At 33.7% G+C, this 19,495-nt stretch overlaps 2 protein-coding genes across 2 annotated transcripts; one reads left to right on the forward strand and one right to left on the reverse strand.

Annotated features, from left to right (window-relative positions):
* The first annotated feature begins 309 nt into the window (after positions 1–309).
* LOC108829629 (zinc-finger homeodomain protein 9) lies at positions 310–1,852 on the forward strand. Its single transcript, XM_018603249.2, has one exon. It carries the CDS (start codon positions 564–566, stop codon positions 1,602–1,604), a length of 1,041 nt encoding a protein of 346 aa, XP_018458751.2. The 5' UTR covers positions 310–563; the 3' UTR covers positions 1,605–1,852.
* A 10,534-nt stretch (positions 1,853–12,386) lies between these two features.
* On the reverse strand, positions 12,387–13,212 carry LOC108852490 (mini zinc finger protein 2). Its single transcript, XM_057009211.1, has one exon. It carries the CDS (start codon positions 13,034–13,036, stop codon positions 12,734–12,736), a length of 303 nt encoding a protein of 100 aa, XP_056865191.1. The 5' UTR covers positions 13,037–13,212; the 3' UTR covers positions 12,387–12,733.
* Positions 13,213–19,495: the final 6,283 nt, after the last annotated feature.

The following is a 19,495-nucleotide window of genomic DNA, read 5'->3' on the forward strand; positions in this document are numbered from 1 at the left end:
ATTTGACAATCAAATATCCATATGAAATGGTTAAAAACAGATTTTTGCAGAAGGAAAAAATATTAAGAAAAAAAAAAGACAATTTAAACAAGAAGTGTCAAAATGCATGAGAAAATTTAATAACTGGACTGTCTTTAGGTTTAAGACATTTATTACTCATATATTTCCCCACTCTCTATTATGGGTCCCAGTTACGTTCATCATTAACCATACTCAACTAACCATAGTTAAATCATCAATCTTGAACCCCCTCTGTCCTTTGAATTTTTATTTTAAATACATACTTATTTATTGTTCATATTTATTAATTTTCATTTCTCCTATTAATTATTTTATTCCGTCTTACCAGATTCACCATCATCTTATAACATCTTCGGCTTCCTCCAAAAGTTATTTTTCTTAAACATATTAAAATAAAAAGCCATCAAATGATCTCCACAAGCTGATTAGCTCTCTCTTTATCCATCTCTTCTTCGTTTCCGAATATCAAAATTTTGTTTTGAGGCTTTAACCTAAACCCTAATTTCTGTTCAAGATTATCTCGAAAAGAAGAAAAGACATAGATGCTTGAAGTAGGAGCAATGGATATGACTCCTAAATCTCCTGAACCCGAATCCGAAACACCAACCCGGATCCAACCAGCTAAACCAATCTCCTTCAGCAACGGCATCATCAAACGCCACCACCACATCCACCACCACCACAACCACACAATCACCACCGTCAACTACAAAGAATGCCTCAAGAACCACGCTGCTGCGATTGGAGGTCACGCGCTCGACGGCTGCGGCGAGTTCATGCCATCTCCTTCCTCCACGCCTACCGATCCAACCTCCCTCAAGTGCGCCGCCTGCGGTTGCCACCGAAACTTCCACCGCCGTGACCCCGACGACTCCTCCCTCACTTCCCCCGTGCCTCCACCGTCTCTCCCTCCGTCTTCCGCCACCGCCGCAATAGAGTACCAGCCTCACCACCGTCACCACCCACCCCCGCCTGCTCCTCCTCTCCCTCGCAGCCCTACTTCCTCCTCTCCGCCGCCTATCTCCTCCTCTTACATGCTCCTCGCTCTCTCCGGTAACAATAAGCCCGGCGGAAACAGCTTACCGTTCTCAGATCTCAACTTCGCCGCCGCCAACAACCTCTCCGCTCACCACCACCAACAGCACCATACTCCCGGCTCCAGGAAGCGGTTCAGGACGAAGTTCAGCCAACATCAGAAAGACAAGATGCACGAGTTCGCCGACCGGATCGGGTGGAAGATCCAGAAGCGCGACGAGGACGAGGTGCGCGAGTTCTGCCGCGACGTCGGAGTTGATAAAGGCGTGCTCAAGGTCTGGATGCACAATAACAAAAACACCTTCAGCACCACCCGCCGCGAACTGCCGTTCTCCGGCGACACCACCGTCCAGAAGATCGACAACGGCGTCGCTGTTTCTGGCGGCGACAATATTGTTATTAATAATAATAGTAACAACAACGCCGACGATGTTGGCGTTCACGGTGGAAACGGTTTAGAACACGAGATACACCGCGGCGGTGGTGATGGGAGGTTTGAGAGTGATAGCGGCGGAGCTGCGGCTAACGGCTCGTCGTCTACGTCGTGAAGATGTGAGAGAGAAACTGTTGTTGTTTTGCAGGGAAAAGAGTAATAAAGAAGCTTAAGCTTTTGTTTAGCTTAGATCATAGAGTAAGCACTGCTATTATCATCGTTAATACGTTTATTAATATTAATTAAACTCCTTTTTAAGCTCTTTTTTTTTCTTCTTTTTGTTTTTCTTAATATTAGTTTGTTTTCCGACATTACCATGAGCTTGTCTGAAGGAGGGAATAATATAACACGTTCATGAGTTCATTTGATCTTCCCATGCAAGTTAAAGTTTATATTAACTAATCACCCGTTTCAGTAACTATACCATAAATCGATTCTTGGCAAAACACGAACCCTAATTAATAATTGAAATGCGAAATAAATTTTATTTAATAAGTATTATTGCTTGGCTTCTTATCTTGAAAGTACTTTGTCGCTTAATTTAATATGCGATCGAACTAAGATCTAGGTGTCCTTTTCGTAAATCTGTCTTTATTCTTTGAGAAAAGAGACAGTTTTTAATTAATTTTATTAAATATTAATTATTATGTATTATTTTAGTTTCCAATGATTAGGCATCTTTTGTTTATTGAAATCCAAGATTCATTGGATAATCTAAGCTTAATTTCCTCATTAATCCATTGTTCTCTCATCGCTTATATTCCCCACTATCCGTTTTTGGTATATACGCTCAAGTTTTCGTTATTCTTAAAGTACAAGATAAACAAATCATGTAATAAAATATATAACTGGGATCTAACTATTGTTATCAAAGTTCTATATATGGGTTTAGGGCGTGGAGGTAATCATTAACTTTACGAATAATTTAAATAACTTTACATTTGGGAAACGTAGAGATGCAGTCGTGATTATGCGATGGACTTAAGACAAATTAGATACTAGTCGTGATTAGCACATGTCGGCTTACCAAACAAAACAAGCATAACCATGTAATTAGAATATAATAGTGGGTTATCTCCGAAGGGTGTTTGTTGATATTAATAGTGAATCAATAAAAAATACTTTGCCATTATTTTACTCAATTCGTGAAGTCACGAATCTCTTTTTCGTGGTGGGGACATGACTTTTAACACAGGCTGAGGTTATGGCCCTAACTGCCATGTACCATGTGCACAGTACACCACTTCTAATTTGAATTTTTCTGACGTAACTAATACTAATAAAATGGTACCTTTTCATATTTGATTTTATCATACAAGTTTTTTTGGAAAATTTCGCTGTCTGGTATATATATATATGGTATACATGATAATAATAACCTAGGTCGACCTAATTTCTAGAATTAAATCTTAGTGGGATATAGACTTTGATTGGAAAGGGCCAACCATGCTGCTATGCAATAAGGTAAATAGTTTACACGTTTTACCAATTTGATGAAACGCGATTTACATTCAACAATTATTATCTTATAACATCACAATGGGAGAGCTTCTTATAAATGTAATAGTAATACTCTTTATATAAATTTTTATTAATCTTTAAAATGTACAAATAATAAAAGCGAATATATAATGGTATGATTAACTCTGATCTCTTAACCGAAACTAAAAATCTCAGTTAAGAGGTTGAAGTTAATCATGGTCAAAAACACGAATTAAATCTCTCGTATAAGAATCAACGATTCCTTTATCAACGATTCCTCTCTCTGGGTAAAAAAAACAATGTCTTGTCCATTTATTATAAACATTCAACAATTCTCTCATCTATATAAGTTTTTTTTATCTCACGAGAATTCTAAATTATTGATCTTTTTCTTAATGAATCCATCCACTACATTTTTCGTTTTATCAAAATTTATAATGTTTTTTAGCAACAAAAAATTTATAATGTTATCAGTCATAAGTGCTAGGTGTGACGATGTTTTAACAGTTTTGGCATGGTGGTAGATTTGAAATTAATGTGTAGCTGTGATCAACTTCATTTAGCATCATCATCCATTCTCATAAGTTATTTTTTACAAATAATAATGCTACACATATTCTTTTGATGTTCTTCTCCTCACATTTTGAACATGCGACGTAAATCTTCTCTAACCAAAATTAAATTTCACTTAAGTCTTGAAAACGGGAGTTTTAAGGTTTAGATGCAGAAAAAGAAGCACGAAGTGGGATAGCATAAACTGGCAAAATGCTTATTCGGAGAAAGTTGAGATTTCTGGAATCAAAGACCAAATCGTTTGTATCTTTTCCCATTCCTTTATATTATAAATAAATTATTAGTGTATGAAAAAAATACAACGGAACCTATGAACATTATCTAGATAACATCCTCTAAGTTGAAAATCATCAAGTAAGGACCACATAATTACGCAAAAATAAAACAACCTATTAAATAGAAAAGTCATTTGAAGTGTACTTAGCCTTTTCGTTTATCAGAAAATTGCACTTAACCTTTTCTAGGAGTTATAAAAACAACGAGACTTATTTATCAGTCCATTTGAGACGATATATATATATATATATATATATGTTGACATTAACAGAAATAATACTCTCTCCGTTCCAAAATAGATGATGTTTTAGAGAATTTTGGATGTTTCAAAATAGATGATGTTTTGATATTTTATATTAGTTTTAGTTTTATTGAAAACTGTGTAACCAATAATATTTTATACTTATTTTTAAGGATTGGTTGAATTAATTTTGATTTATATTTTTAATGTTACTTTTTAAGAAATAGTGTATGTCTTAATTCTTGTGCACACATCCAAAACATCAACTATTTTGAAACAGAGGGAGTATTATTTATAAGAGTATTAAATGAGGATATATTTAATTATTTTGTTTTTTCTTTTTGGAAATTCTTTGGGAATAAAGATTATTTCACTTTTATGTGGTCCTTTTTCTCAAACCATTTATACCTTATTTTTGTGCTGTCAAGATTTGTCTCCAATGCGCTTCATTTCTTTTAAACTTTAATCCACCACACGATAATTAAACACATTTTATGTTAGTTGAAAATAAATATACATAACTTATCTTTATAATCGGGAGAATTAGGGGTGGGCGTTCGGGTATCCGTTCGGGTTCGGATCGGGTATTTCGGATTTTCGGGTATTTCGGTATAGGAGTATAATACCCGTTCGGGTATTTCTTTACTTCGGGTCGGGTTCGGGTATTTTTAGTTCGGGTTCGGGTATTTCGGGTCGGGTTTTCGGATATTTATATTTTGGAAAAAAATATTAAAATTTTCATTTCTCAAGTTTTTTTGTATTTAAAAAATATAAATTTCACTTAACTGATTTTTTTATTTTCTGACAATCGAATGATTAATAAATTTGAAGATAACATTTTACAAATAAAAGATAATAAATTGATTATTATTTTTAAATTTTGGATGTAACTTTTGTTAATGCATGAAATAAAAATCTTGACATGCATTTTAAGTGAGTAAAAATTTCACCTTTTTCTAATTATATGTAAATTATCTAATTTTGAACTATGTGCATAATAAAAATAAACATTTTAAATAAAATTAAAGAAGTAAACTGAGAATATAGACCTAAGTATACATATGTTCGGTTATCTTCGGATATCCATTCGGGTTCGGGTTTACCCGTTCGGGTTCGGATATCCAATCTCTCCTAATTCAATACCCGTTCGGGTATTTTGCTATTTCGGTTCGGTTTCGGTTCGGTTTTTTTCGGTCGGGTTCGGGTACGGGTTCGGGTATCGGGTAAAATGCCCACCCCTAGGGAGAATTGCCATCAGTGTATTATGTATATATGATACAATTGAGAAAGGCATATTAGAAGTAAAAGCATCGAAAACAATCATAGCGGCTGAAACACTTTTAATTGTTTTTATTTGTTTATAGATTGTGAAGACATAGCGGCTGAAACACTTTTAATTGTTTTTATTTGTTTATAGATTGTGAAGACTCCATAAGCATCTGTTTCATCTTTCACATTTCCATATCTATAAGATTAGATTTTCTTTGTTATTTGCTTGTCATATTAAACGATTATAGTGGCTAAAAGGTAATTCAACATTCATATTATATTTTGGATATAAAGATTATAAATAAGCTAGAACTGAGGGGGAAAACCTGATTTCTGATATGAACTCGTTTTAAAAAATCTTTCGCCGCTCAGTTATATATTTAATGTTTATACTACTTTGAAATAACATTTAATTATCTGTCTTCTCTTACATGCTTCTATCAAAAGGTATTTATTTGTTTATAAATAAATACCTGTGCGACCGCACGGGTATTTATTTTATGTTTTTAGTTTTCAGTTTGTATTAAATGATATATTTGTAATATTTGATCATAAATTTAGATTAAAAACTAATTTTTTGCAGTTATAAAATAAAATAAAATTATAATTATAATAAAATATTCTTATATAAATTCAATTATCATAATTAAAATAGTATAGGTGTGGATCATAATGCTTTCGAATTCCAAATATTTGGAATTTTTATTAATATAAATTTGTTAAGAAAATAATCTCACTCGGTATTTAATTTTAAATTTTAATTTTTGTGTGTACTAAATGTTATATTTGTAAATGTAATCATATTAAATTAAGTAATTTAATAATTTTGCATTTAACGTAAAATGTATCACTGATACTGGAGATCATTTAAACAAATCTAACATCTATGATTAGATGTATGTGTATATATATATAAATTTGAATAATCTATGCCAAAAACTTAAAATTAACATAAAAAATTGGTTTGGTTCGAATATTAAAAGATAGTGATGGCACAATAATTTTCCTACCATATGCGATTTTTATTATCATTAAATGTGGTAAATTTAGAATTAGGAAATGTATTTATTAAACTGAAAAGACAGCAATTAATAAAACTATAAATAATTTCGAAATTGATTTAATAGTGAAGAAAAATTAAATTTTATATTTGGACAACACATTAACTCAACTGAAAAAGCCAACATTAAAATAGGTAACTTAATTTATATTAAGACATCACATTAACTCAACTGAAAAAGACAAACTTTAAAATAGGCAATTTAATTTATATTAGGACATCACACTAACTCAACTGAAAAAGACAAGCATTAAAATAGGTAAGTTATTTAATTTTCAGTGGCATAGTAGTGTAAATAACTTTGAAAACTTAGAGGTAATTTATATGGATACTTCTCTTTTAATAATATAGATTTAGTTACCATTCAGGTCTAACAGGACAATTAAAAAAAGAAACAAACAGAACAAAATAAATTCTGGATTTTAGACAATTTTATGTTTGTTTTCTTTTGGATTAGAAGACGGTATTGTGTTTTTCATGGATTCTTTTCGACTGCATCGAACGATTATCAGAAAAGCTTTCTCTTATCCTTTGGATTAAAATCAATACTATTAAAACAAGAAGATTAGCTGTTGATATAAGTGTGATTTAATTATTTTAAAATAATTATTAAGACCTCTTATAAATTATTTAAGAAAAATATTATATAAATAAAAACATAAATATAATCAAAAACATATTTTTTTAAAAAAATGTAAAACAAAAATATATCCGTCTTTATAAAAGCGGGTCATAATCTAATTATAGAGATAAAACACAAAATGACAAAGTAGATGCAGTGATTTCAACGAATATATATGTTTGCTTCGGATCACAGGCTATCAAATTTAGTTAGCCCATAGATGTTTATGAATGGGTTTAATCACTATTTGAATTTTTATTTAAAAATTTAAGTCGAGTTACTGTTTCATATTTAAATTACTGGATTTTTGATCCGTATGTTTTAAAAGCGTTGAGATTATTTTTCATTTACATATTCATTAAATTGTTCACTAATATATTTAGATATATAGACGTTTGGTTTTTATTTTGTTGCAATTTGTTTTTCTTTTATTTCAGTTTGATTCCGATTTGGTTTTGGTTTTAGTTTTAGAACCTTTCAATTATATATGATTTTGGATTTGATTTTAGTTTGATCAATTTGAATTTGCTTTTTTGTTTGGTTTGGATAACAATGTTAGAAACCTGTTAATATTTCAAGTTCAATTCGAATCTGATCCAATTTTTCTTTGGATAACTTTGAATAATTGGAGTAAAAATGAATATCTATATTTTTAACAAATAAATATTTGATTATGCTAATTTTCATTTACATATATATTTTTATATTAAATTTACATAGCTAATAGTATTTTTATGGTTTTGTGATCATATTGTTATATAAACTTATTAGAATAGAGTACTTTAAATTTGATAATTTAGGATAGGTAATTTATTATATTAAAATTAAAAATTTCAGATATTAGTATTTTTAACAGAATAATTTATAAATTCGGTACCTAATTTTTAAAATATCAACTCTAATAAATATTTTCTATATTGATTAATATTTTCAATATTTGTATAAAGTCTTGTTACCAAATTAAATTATTTATTTATGCTTTCAAACCGTAAACATGATTCGAATACATTGAATTTTATAATTTAAAATGGTTGTTATCAAATAATTCATTTAAAGTGAGTTATGCGTTGGAGTTTTATTATGTTGATATACCGGATTAACAATTTTTTTGGTTTTAGTATTTCTGTTAGATATTAATTTAGCTGAGATACTGGATTTGCTATTTTGAATAATTTTGTTGTATAACTATGAATATATTCAGCATATTTTAGAAATATAGACTTTACTTTGCTCTATATAGAACATCAATTATTTTAAAAAGATTTTTTTTCTCTAGACATCACTCAAAATAATACGGATGAATTATATTTTTGGGTGGATTACATCGTTATATGCTTTATAAATGGGATATTAATGTTTTTTTGTCACATATGGGATATTAATGTCTACAAATGAGATACATGTTTGATTATTTTTTGAATGGTGATATATCTTTAATAAAATGTTTAAAAATAATTAAAAGACAGTGACAGACCTATAAATATTTTGAAAAAAAAAAAAAAAATTTGAAAACCCCTAAAGAAGTGTAAAAAAAATGTTTTAATTGTATTTGTAACATACCATATAATTTCTTTTTTCAAATAAGACTTTAATAAACTTATACACCAATTAATATTATTAAAACATGATCATAACTATTTTTTGCCCCTGCTATACCCTAGAATATTATTTGTTATGCTACTAGATCTATATCTACTTTAATATTGATACTAACCACGTCCTCTATACAAAAGCCGTTACCACGTTCTCTGTATATACAAAGGTCAAATGGTTTTTTTTGTCCGAATATGATTAGAAACTGGGCCTTGGGCCTCGATTTTTCTTTTATATCTAATAATTTGTTACATTTGGTTTGATTATTATGGGTCTAATAAATTGCTATTGTTTTTTAAAATACATTTTAATTAAGATTGATTGATTGGCTAATCTACCTTTAATTATATATGACTAATCTACATTTTTGAAATAATGAAAACTGGGACTATAATTTGATATTTTGTTTTCTTAAAATAAAAAAATGTTTTGTGATATAACGTTAGCAATAATAATAGTTTTTATTAGTTAATATTAAGAAAATATATATATTATGAAATTTAGGAATAAAAATTATAATAATGTGTGAAATGGCTATAGCATAAATATATAGTTATGCAAATTTACCAAAAATATAAAAATTTAATTATACAAAACTCTCGATGATCTTTGGTACGGTTCACCTAAACTGTATTGAGTTTTGAAGAAACTAAAAGTAAACTGATTATTTAGAGTTTTAACTATATGATTTGACATAGTTGTGAAATTGAAGACATACACATAAGAGATGTTGTTTTGTTTAGCGATGTAAGAGTAGCTTGGTAACACCCGGTTTAATCGTATTACATCAGTTCCCTCTTCTATCTAATTATTTATGGTCCAGGTACGAGTCATGGGGACCAACTAATTCATAGTTCAAAATCTGGAGAGAAAGTATGAGTACAATATATTGAACCAAAGATATGAAATGGAGTTGAGAATAGTTCTAAGATATCCAGAATATCAGAACTGGAATATGATTAGTAAGTGATAGCACTGTGTTTTGTCATAGTCTAGTTCATTGTCTACGATGGAATGGTATGTGATTAATCGGTGGCAAGTGAATGGTTGAGTGTGAAAACTTAGGAATATAACTAGGTTCACGAGAATGTGATTATGTGCTGATTGAACCTAATCGTAAAACTTTTTTAATCAATCTATCACATGTATTGTAAATTCTTACAAAATAGAATGTTTATATGTATATATATTAAACATATGATAATGTAGAGATATAAATTCATCATTGGCCTGACCAAGTTCGGTACAATGTTGCTAACAAACATATGCAGCAGGAGTTTTTTCTCCATACCCAAATACCTAACAATGTATGTTCACGATGATACATCTCACATGTCATTTCAAAGATATCTAACTTTTTCGAATGATAACACCTAATTCCTCAGGTCATTACTGTAGTCTACCGCAGTAACAACAGCTCAAAACCCTATTAATTGACGATTGTAACAGTGTCTTTCCTTTTTTCTGTTGTTTTGGCATTCTTTTATTTTATTTAACTATTTCTGTACTTTTTGTGAGTATTCAGTTAGATTAGTTTCTACCTTTTTAAACCTGTTTCTGATTTTATGGAAAACTAATCATCAGAAATCACAAGCCATTCTCATGAATGATAATTAGTTTCAACGGTTCTTTAATAAATCAATTTAAAACTATTCTTTTTCATCATAGCAAGTTAGCAACCAACAAATATTAGATCTGTGGGCCTCTGGCTTTCCTTTTAATTCGAAGTTATTTTTTATATTTTCTAGTCATGTTATATAACTTCAAAAATCTATCTTTTTTAAAAAAATATTAAAATAAGTAAAAGAGTATTTTAATACTGGAAACATGCATGGATGTTTCTAATTAGAAACATGTACTTTGAAAAATAACCTTAATATATGTAATAGTGGTTTAAAAGTTAACCACCACAATTTCCATATTTTTTCAAAAAACAAAAGGAGAGTCGTCTCAGAACCAAATTTTTAGTAAAAAAAAAAAAAACTACAGTTAACCCTTTTCCCTTCTCTCCCGAAGATTTAGATAAAATATATATCATTTGTTCAAAAAAAAAAGATAAAAATATATCCAACAATTAAGAAACTGAGAGAACCAATAATTCTATTTCTATTTTTATCTAACTTATTACAAGAGAGGAACCTTCCATATATGCTAAGGAACAATCAATCTCATTCATTCATCAAGAAATACCCATATATAATATGTTTTAAGAATACAAGATTAAATTTGTTACAAATTTATTTCACAATACAGTTAATAGTTGTCTTAAGGTGACATTGATTTGAAACGATTTATGCTTTGAACACATAACCAAAACTAGATTTTGACCCGCACGCCCGTGCGGGTGTATATTTTTATAAAAATGTTGTTTTTATGTCAATATTAGAGTTAGGAAAAAAAATCCGAATCAAAAAGATTGAACCGATCCCGATCTAAAATAAAATACTAAACCCGAACCGAAATTGATTAAATATCAAAATTTTGATATTTAAATAACTGAACCGAATCCGATCCAAATCGAAGTATTTCATATACCTGATGGATTCAAAATGGATATATATATTATTTTCTTAGATTTAATGTATATAAAAACATCCAAAATATATATGGTAGTTATAAGTTAGTTTAAATAATTGAAAATATATATAAATAGTCAAATGTTAATATCTAAAATAATTAAAATATACTCAAATCACCAAAAATACTTAAAATAATTATTAATTCACTATCCGAATATTTAAATCAAACTAATTTATGTGTTAAGTTAAGGTATTCTAATATATGTTATTCAAATTTATATGTAATATATTATTTTGTTTATATATTTTCAGAAATTTAAAGTGTATAATGAATTTAAAAATAATTTAAATGGGTTATCCGAACAAACCCGTAAAGATCTGAATCGAATCCAAGCCAAAATTTAGAAATATCCAAATGAGACTGAAATCTTTGACCCTGAAAACTCGAAACCCAAATAGACCCAAACCGAACCTGAATGGGTACCCGAACGCCAACTCCTAATTCACAATCTACTTTTTTCCTATAAAAACACAACAAATATATAATTAGTAGTATTTACACGTACTATCATATAAATAATCACATATATATTATATTTTTAAAATTAATGTGAAATATAAAAATCATAATTTAAGTTGGTGTACAAAATTTGACTTTGTATTGTTTCTCTTATATATATTAAAAACATTTTTAATAATGGTTATTATAATATATATATATATATATGCAATCTTTAGAGATAAGTATAACTTGGTTCGCAAGTTTTCTGGACTCCGTAGAATTAGGATAAAGTTGAAATTCATTTTTTGTTTGGTTTTTTAATATCGCATAAGAATTAAGAGTTTTTGGAATGTTTTTAAAATATTCTTTGTTGTTAAGATATGATTATGATTGACTATATCTTTGTATATGGGAAGTGTTTTGAAAGAGAATTTATTGAAAGTTGTTATATGGAAAGTGCGTAGAGTTAGGAAAATATATTGGAAACAGATTTGTAATTTAATTTTCGAACATTTAATTAGAAAGATCTCAGCTCCACGGTTTAGAAAAAAATATCATTGTGAATTGATATGGGCCATAAACAATAGGTAAGCCCAATAATGGTTAGATGGAAACGAAATTTCGGTTAGAAATAATGGAAGCAAAACGACAGGGTATGGCAGTGGCATTCATTTGTAATTTTTGTGCAACTATTAGGGCTTCAATCTATTTGTACTTCAGCCTTAATAGTTTAGATATATACATTAATTTGACCAAAATAGACAGCAAATCGAACTTTATAAAACATTACATAAAAACAACAATAATCTTCATATTTTCTTTTTGAAATTTATCATCTTTATATTTCATAGATCTCTTCTGAGACATGCTTAAAGCATCCAGTTATTATAGACTATAGATCTTCCATAACCTCCAAACTATAACTCTCTGAAGTTTCCTGCTTAGCTTCTCAACGAGACACAAACCCTTGACACTAAGAAGGTATTGAAACAATATAATATATATTTTCAAAGTTTTTTTTTGAAACTTCATATTTTCAAAGTTTCAGCCGTGTATATTTATATATAATATATAGCACACAAAGAAACAACCAACTCTTACCTAGGTCTAGTTTCCAGTCGAAAGAGGTGAGTTACAGTCGCAAACAACCTCGGTTTCGATTTCTCTCCGGTGGAAACTGCGGTGGCAGCCACAGGCGGCGCACGTTAGCGCTGCTACCGAACCTTCCTCTCCGTTGCTTGCCATGAACTCACGGCAGCCATCTACGGCGTAGCCGCCTACCGCCGCGGCATGGTTCTTCTGACACTCTCCGTATCTCACACCTCTCGCCGTCAGAGACGAAGCCGTCGACGAGCTCCTACAAGGTTCCTCCGGCGAGGCTCTCCTCAACACCACTTGACGCTTTCTCATATGATGCTTCTTCTTCTTCTCAACTCCGTTGTAGAATCTAAACTTGTAATAATGTATTATTGTGATGTATATTTAAGAAGATGATATATATAGTAATTTTTATTACTTTAAATTTCTACGGTGGGAGATAGAGAGAGAGAGAGTGAAAGATCGAGACAATTACAAGAGTTGTTAACCCTAACCCTAGATGTTATATTTATAGCATTCCTGATAGCAATCGACAACCAACCTTAGATATTTTTTCATGTATGTCAGTATAGATGTACATGATCATGGTATATGTTAATGCATCTCCACAGATTCAGATTCACATCCGATAATCAAATTATCAAATATTTACATATATTTAGATGGATACATATGTAAATATGGTTTTTCTTAATTTAAGTTTATTTTGGCGTCCACAACTATGCATTCACATGTGTATGCATGTTATTGAATGGGTACATCTTCTTTTTGGGTTATGAACCTAAATGTGGTGGAAGTTTCCTTGGCTTGTTATTTAAAATTCATTTTACTCAATCACTAAGTTTTATTTTTTTGAAAAGACATTCATAAATCACTAATTAAGTTTCTTCATCCAGTTGGAAGTGATTAAGTAATTATGCTGAATCAGAATTTGAAACTTGGCTAGGTTTAGAGAAAAGAGATATTTTCCTTTTTGTTGTGCAGCATGTTCAAAAATATCCGTAACTCCGGAGATACCAAGAAAAAAAAAACATTCACATGCAATTATAAGCCACGAGACATGGAGCCACACCACTTTGTGAGTTAGGCACCCGTCTCTAGTTGGTAGTATTATCTTCCTTGAACGTAGTATGTATTCGGATCCTCTAAAACTGCTGCTATATGCAACTTTCAGGAAAAAAACATTTATTATATTCCAACATGTATATATATTTTGACTGAAAACATTTATTATATTCCAACATGTATATATTGCGCGCTAGCTTATAATCTTTTTTATTGTTTTAACTAACTTATCAATAATCATATAACAATAAGCAATAGAATAATGTAATACATAAACAAGTGGGTGCTGATACAAACTGTAACAATAAATATATCATGATGAAAGCAAAATCAAATTATGTTTGCAAGTGCGAGAATAAAACTTTTGTTCAATTCTGCTAGAAAACCCTAAAATGATGAGAAAGCTTTTCTTTAAGACCAAACAAAGTGATTGGTTTTAAAAGGAAGAAAACAGCTAAGCTTGTCTTTTAAGACCTAATATGTGAAGGTAAACGAGAGAAGAGCTTAATGTTATGTGAAAAATGTGATCTTTCTTGATCAAGAGTTCAGTGTTACAAAGGTCTCTTATTTAAAGAAGAGATAGAAGGATCTAGAGACACTACAGCTGTAACATCAGCTAACAAACGGATAAGGCTGAGTATCGATTACACAGCTGTAGATGTTGCTTTTCCGTACGAGAGTAGGCGCAGCTCTTCACTCTGTTTTCGAACGTTGCAGGTTTGTCTTGTTGCAGACATTCCTTCTTGGGCTTCTGAGTTTGAATGTGGGCCTTGCTTATCTGGGCTAGGCTAATATCCCCCCGCAAACTCATGTTGGGGTGAGACACAACATCGAGTTTGGAGCGAAGATGATAGAATGAAGCTTGCGGTAAAGACTTCGTGAAGATGTCTGCTACTTGTGACGATGACGAAACATGATGCACAACCAAGGCCCCTTTTGCAACTTGTTCTCTTGCAAAGTGGTAATGCGTTGCAAAGTGTTTTGACTTCTTATGAAGAACCGGGTTTGCTGTAAGATGAACAGCAGAGAGGTTATCACAGAACACTTCTGCCGGTCTTGTTGCAGGCATTCCAAGTTCACGCATAAGATCAGTGATCCAAGAGAGCTCAGCTGCCGTGTCAGAGAGACACCTGTACTCAGCCTCAGTTGAAGAACGTGAAACCGAATCTTGCCGTTTTGCAGACCAAGAAATAAGATTAGACCCCATAAACGTACAGAATCCACCAGTCGATCTCCTAGTCTCGTTACATCCGGCCCAATCACTGTCGCAGTAAGCTTTCAGTGTGGAGGATGCATCAGACCTGAAGTGAAGTCCCATCTTCATTGTTCCTTTAGTATAGCGCAGCACACGTTTCAATAGATGAAAGTCGGCCATAGTAGGTTTGTGCATACGCTGACATACCAAATTGACAGCGAACTGGAGATCTGGTCTTGTCAAAGTAAGATACTGTAACTTCCCGGCGAGACTGCGGAAGTATGTCGGATCAGGAAAGAACTCGTCTTGATGTGGAACACGATCAAGTTGAAGTGGCAACGGAGTCGGCATGGGAGAACAATCAAGCATTCCTGCAGCTTCAAGCAACTCTGCTGCATATTTCTCTTGGTTTAAGAACATTCCAGTAGGTGTGTACGTTACTTGAATGCCAAGGAAATAGCTTAACGGACCCATATCCTTCATTCTAAACTCCTTACTCAACGACTGAAGTAGCTTCTGCAGCATTGTGTTATCATTCCCGGTTAGAATCATATCATCGACGTACAGGAGTAAGTACATGATGACAGAGTCGTGGAGATAAATGAACACAGAAGGATCTTTGATGCTACAAGTGAAACCAAACTTCAAGAGAAAAGAGCTGAACTTGTCGAACCAAGCTCTTGGAGCTTGTTTCAAGCCATAAATGGCTTTGTGAAGCAAACACACATGATCTGAAAGTTCTTGCTTCTCAAATCCTGGAGGCTGTCTCATATAGACTGTTTCCTGCAAATCGCCGTGTAGAAAAGCATTTTTAACGTCGAGTTGCTTAATATCCCATTTGTTGACAGTAGCTGTGTGCAACACCATTCTAACTGTCGCAGTCCTAACCACAGGACTGTAAGTCTCAAGAAAATCGATGCCTTCTTCTTGTTCATTGCCCTTAGCAACCAGTCTTGATCTCAGCTTCTCAACTGTACCATCAGCCCGCAGCTTGATCTTATGAACCCATCTGCAACCCAACACATGAGCATCTTTGGGACGAGGAACCAAACTCCATGTCCTGGTTTCTTCACATGTGTCAATCTCGTCTCCCATGGAACCATTCCAACCAGGATGTTGCAAAGCTTCAGCTAAAGTTCTCGGTTCCCTGAGTTCACTCTTCACCGTATGTAGCACATATCGAGGATTGGGCTTTCTAACACCAGCTTTGCCCCTTGTAACCATCTGATGAACATTGTCTTCTTGAGGCTGTGGAGGACTAGCTGGTAGAGGAGGGTTTGGTGCAGGGGGAGGGTTTGGTGTTGGAGAACCTGGAACAACCACCGGTGACAGGGGAGGGAAATCATCTGCATTGTATTGAAACGGAGCTGGAGCTTGCACTTGTCGTTTACTAGCAAACACAGGTTCTTGAACTGATTCAACTTCTTCGGCAGACGGAACCGCTAAGCTTTCAGAACCTTTGTACCAGGCTGCAAGCAGGGGTGTTTGTGCAGGAGGAAGAAGATGCTTGTATATATCAGTAAAGGGAAATCTGTCTTCATCAAATAGAACATGCCTACTGATATACACACGACCTGTGGGAGGATGAAGGCACCTATATCCCTTGTATTTCTCTGTGTATCCAAGAAACACACAAAGTAAACTCTTTGGGTCGAATTTATTTTGAGCATAAGGCCTAAGATACGGGTAGCAAGCACAACCAAATACTCGTAATGCAGAGTAGACCGGAGCATTGCCATTCAGTTTCTGAAACGGTGTAGCAGAGTCTTCAAGAGCAGAGGTTGGCAATAGATTGATCAAGAAGTTTGCTGTAAATAACGCTTCTACCCATAAGTTGTGAGGCAAGCTTGCTTCATAGAGCATGGACATTCCTAGCTCAAGCAGATGGCGATGCTTTCTTTCTGCAAGCCCATTTTGTTGAGGTGTATGTGGGCAGGACAGAAAGTGTTTGATGCCGCAATGTGACAAGTGAGCCATAAACTCTTTGTTGACAAACTCACCGCCTCCATCACTTTGAAAGATCTGAATTTTGTGTTGAAACTGTGTCTCAACCAAACTTTGAAATGATTTGAATACAGCAAAGACTTCAGACTTAAGCTTTAAAGGATATAACCACGCAAAGCGAGTGAAATTGTCGATAAATATAACATAATATCTGAAACCTTGAACAGAAGTTACAGGAGCAGGACCCCACACATCACAATGAACCCTCTCAAGTGGTTTCTTAGACTGAAAAACAGAACTAGAAAAAGGAAGCTTGCTTGTCTTTCCAAGTTGACAAGACTCGCACATAGTCTTCAAGACTTTATTCACGGAAATCGCTTTTGTTGCAGATAGATGATGAAGGATTTGTTGGTGAGGATGCCCCAATCTCTTGTGCCATACCACATCTGTTGCACACTGCTGTCTTGATGAGTAGAACGCAAGGAACTGAGGATTCTCTAACCGATACAAGCCCTTAATTTTGCTTCCTCGACTGAGAAGCTGCTGAGTCTGTTTGTCCTTAATCAGTACATTTCCAGAATCAAAAGTGAATACACATGGATAGTCATCTGTCAATTTTGAGACCGAAAGCAGAGATTTCGTAATAGAGGGACAGACTAGCACATCATTGAGAGGTAAAGTACCTGACAGAGATGGAATAGCGATTGACCCAACATGCGTTATTGGAAGAAAATCTCCATTACCAACGATGACAGCGTCTTGTCCATTATACGGCTGAGCAGACTGCAAGTGTTGAGTAGAGCCAGTAATGTGGTGAGTTGCCGCCGTATCTGGGTACCAATCATTTCCATCAGGATCTCCTTCTTCCATGTGACGCACAGCAGCATTCGCTTGTGGAAACTCTGGTTGCTGAAACTGTTGATTGAAGCGATGATGACACTTAACTGCAGAGTGACCAAACTTGCCACAAATCTGACAGGTTGGTCGTGACTGGTTTTGCTGACCACCACGACCTCCACCTTGTCCAAACTGCTGATAAAAGCCTCGACCTTGCGTCGAGTATCCACGTCCTCTGTAACCACCGCGAGACTGACCTCTACCACGACCAGAGTAGCCACCTCTGTTTGTATAGAAGGCTTGATGTGGAGTTACTTCAGAAGGCGCAGAGTACGCCTGAATCTTGTCTTCATAGGAGATGAGTTTGGCCATGACATCATCAAGCGTAGGAGCAGGAATGGAGTCCATGGAGTTCTCAATGACCACACTTATAGCTTCATAGTCACGTCCTAAACCATTGAGTAGACCAAAGATCTTCTCACTGTCTGGTATAGCAGCGCCAATAGAGTCGAGTTGGTCACACAGCGTTTTAATCTCAGCCACATACACAGACATCGTCTTGGTTCCTTTTGACGTTGTCTGAATCTTTCTCTGCAAAGCGAGCTTCCGTGTAGCAGAGACACGGTTATACTTCTGACCGAGTGAGAACCATACTTCCTGAGATGTGTGGAGACCATAGACTGAACGAAGCGCGTTTTCAGAGAGAGTGCCGTAGATCCAGGCCATGATGAGCTGGTCTTTCTGGATCCATTTGAGGAACTCTGGGTTAGCGGCTTGGTTGACTTGGTCTCCATCACGAACGGTTATGGTCTCAGCTGGACGAGGATGAGTGCCGTTGACGTAGCCAAGGAGCATCTGTGAAGAAAGAAACTGCTCAAACTGGAGTTTCCAGATGAGGTAGTTGTCATCTTTGAGCTTGAGTGTAACACACTGATTGATGGTGAGATTTGATGCCGACTGAGGGTCGTGATTGCCATCCATGATGAACACAGGAGTGAAGCGATCCAAGATCTACTCGCTGTGCTCTGATACCATGAAGGTAAACGAGAGAAGAGCTTAATGTTATGTGAAAAATGTGATCTTTCTTGATCAAGAGTTCAGTGTTACAAAGGTCTCTTATTTAAAGAAGAGATAGAAGGATCTAGAGACACTACAGCTGTAACATCAGCTAACAAACGGATAAGGCTGAGTATCGATTACACAGCTGTAGATGTTGCTTTTCCGTACGAGAGTAGGCGCAGCTCTTCACTCTGTTTTCGAACGTTGCAGGTTTGTCTTGTTGCAGACATTCCTTCTTGGGCTTCTGAGTTTGAATGTGGGCCTTGCTTATCTGGGCTAGGCTAATAATATGTACTGTGGTGGCCCCTTAACTCTCATCCCTTTTAATCCAATATATTTTTCTACTATATTCTAACTCATTTTGTTTATTATAACTGAGACACGTATGGTTAAGAAATTCATTTATACATATCGAAGGAAATATGAACTAGTATCGAGTTTGAGTATAATACTATGCATAGACAAAAAGAACTGTTTCTGTTTATGTCGGATACGTGATATTTTGATCCAATTGTTTCTACCCGATCAAATGTACGGACTTAAACTCTAGATTTCAACTTTTGTTGTAATCTAACTAACAATCAGTATGTTTAGATTGTGTGATGAAAATGCATGAGCTAAGATAGAAGTGTGTGTATAAATGTATATACATTTGGACCTAAAAACGTGGG

The sequence above is a fragment of the Raphanus sativus genome, chromosome 4 (genome assembly GCF_000801105.2).
Source record: "Raphanus sativus cultivar WK10039 chromosome 4, ASM80110v3, whole genome shotgun sequence".
Classification (NCBI taxonomy): domain Eukaryota; kingdom Viridiplantae; phylum Streptophyta; class Magnoliopsida; order Brassicales; family Brassicaceae; genus Raphanus; species Raphanus sativus.

Coding starts and splice junctions, on each gene's coding strand:
- LOC108852490 (XM_057009211.1), bottom strand. CDS start 13,036: ATGAGAAAGCGTCAAGTGGTGTTGAGGAGAGCCTCGCCGGAGGAACCT.
- LOC108829629 (XM_018603249.2), top strand. CDS start 564: ATGCTTGAAGTAGGAGCAATGGATATGACTCCTAAATCTCCTGAACCC.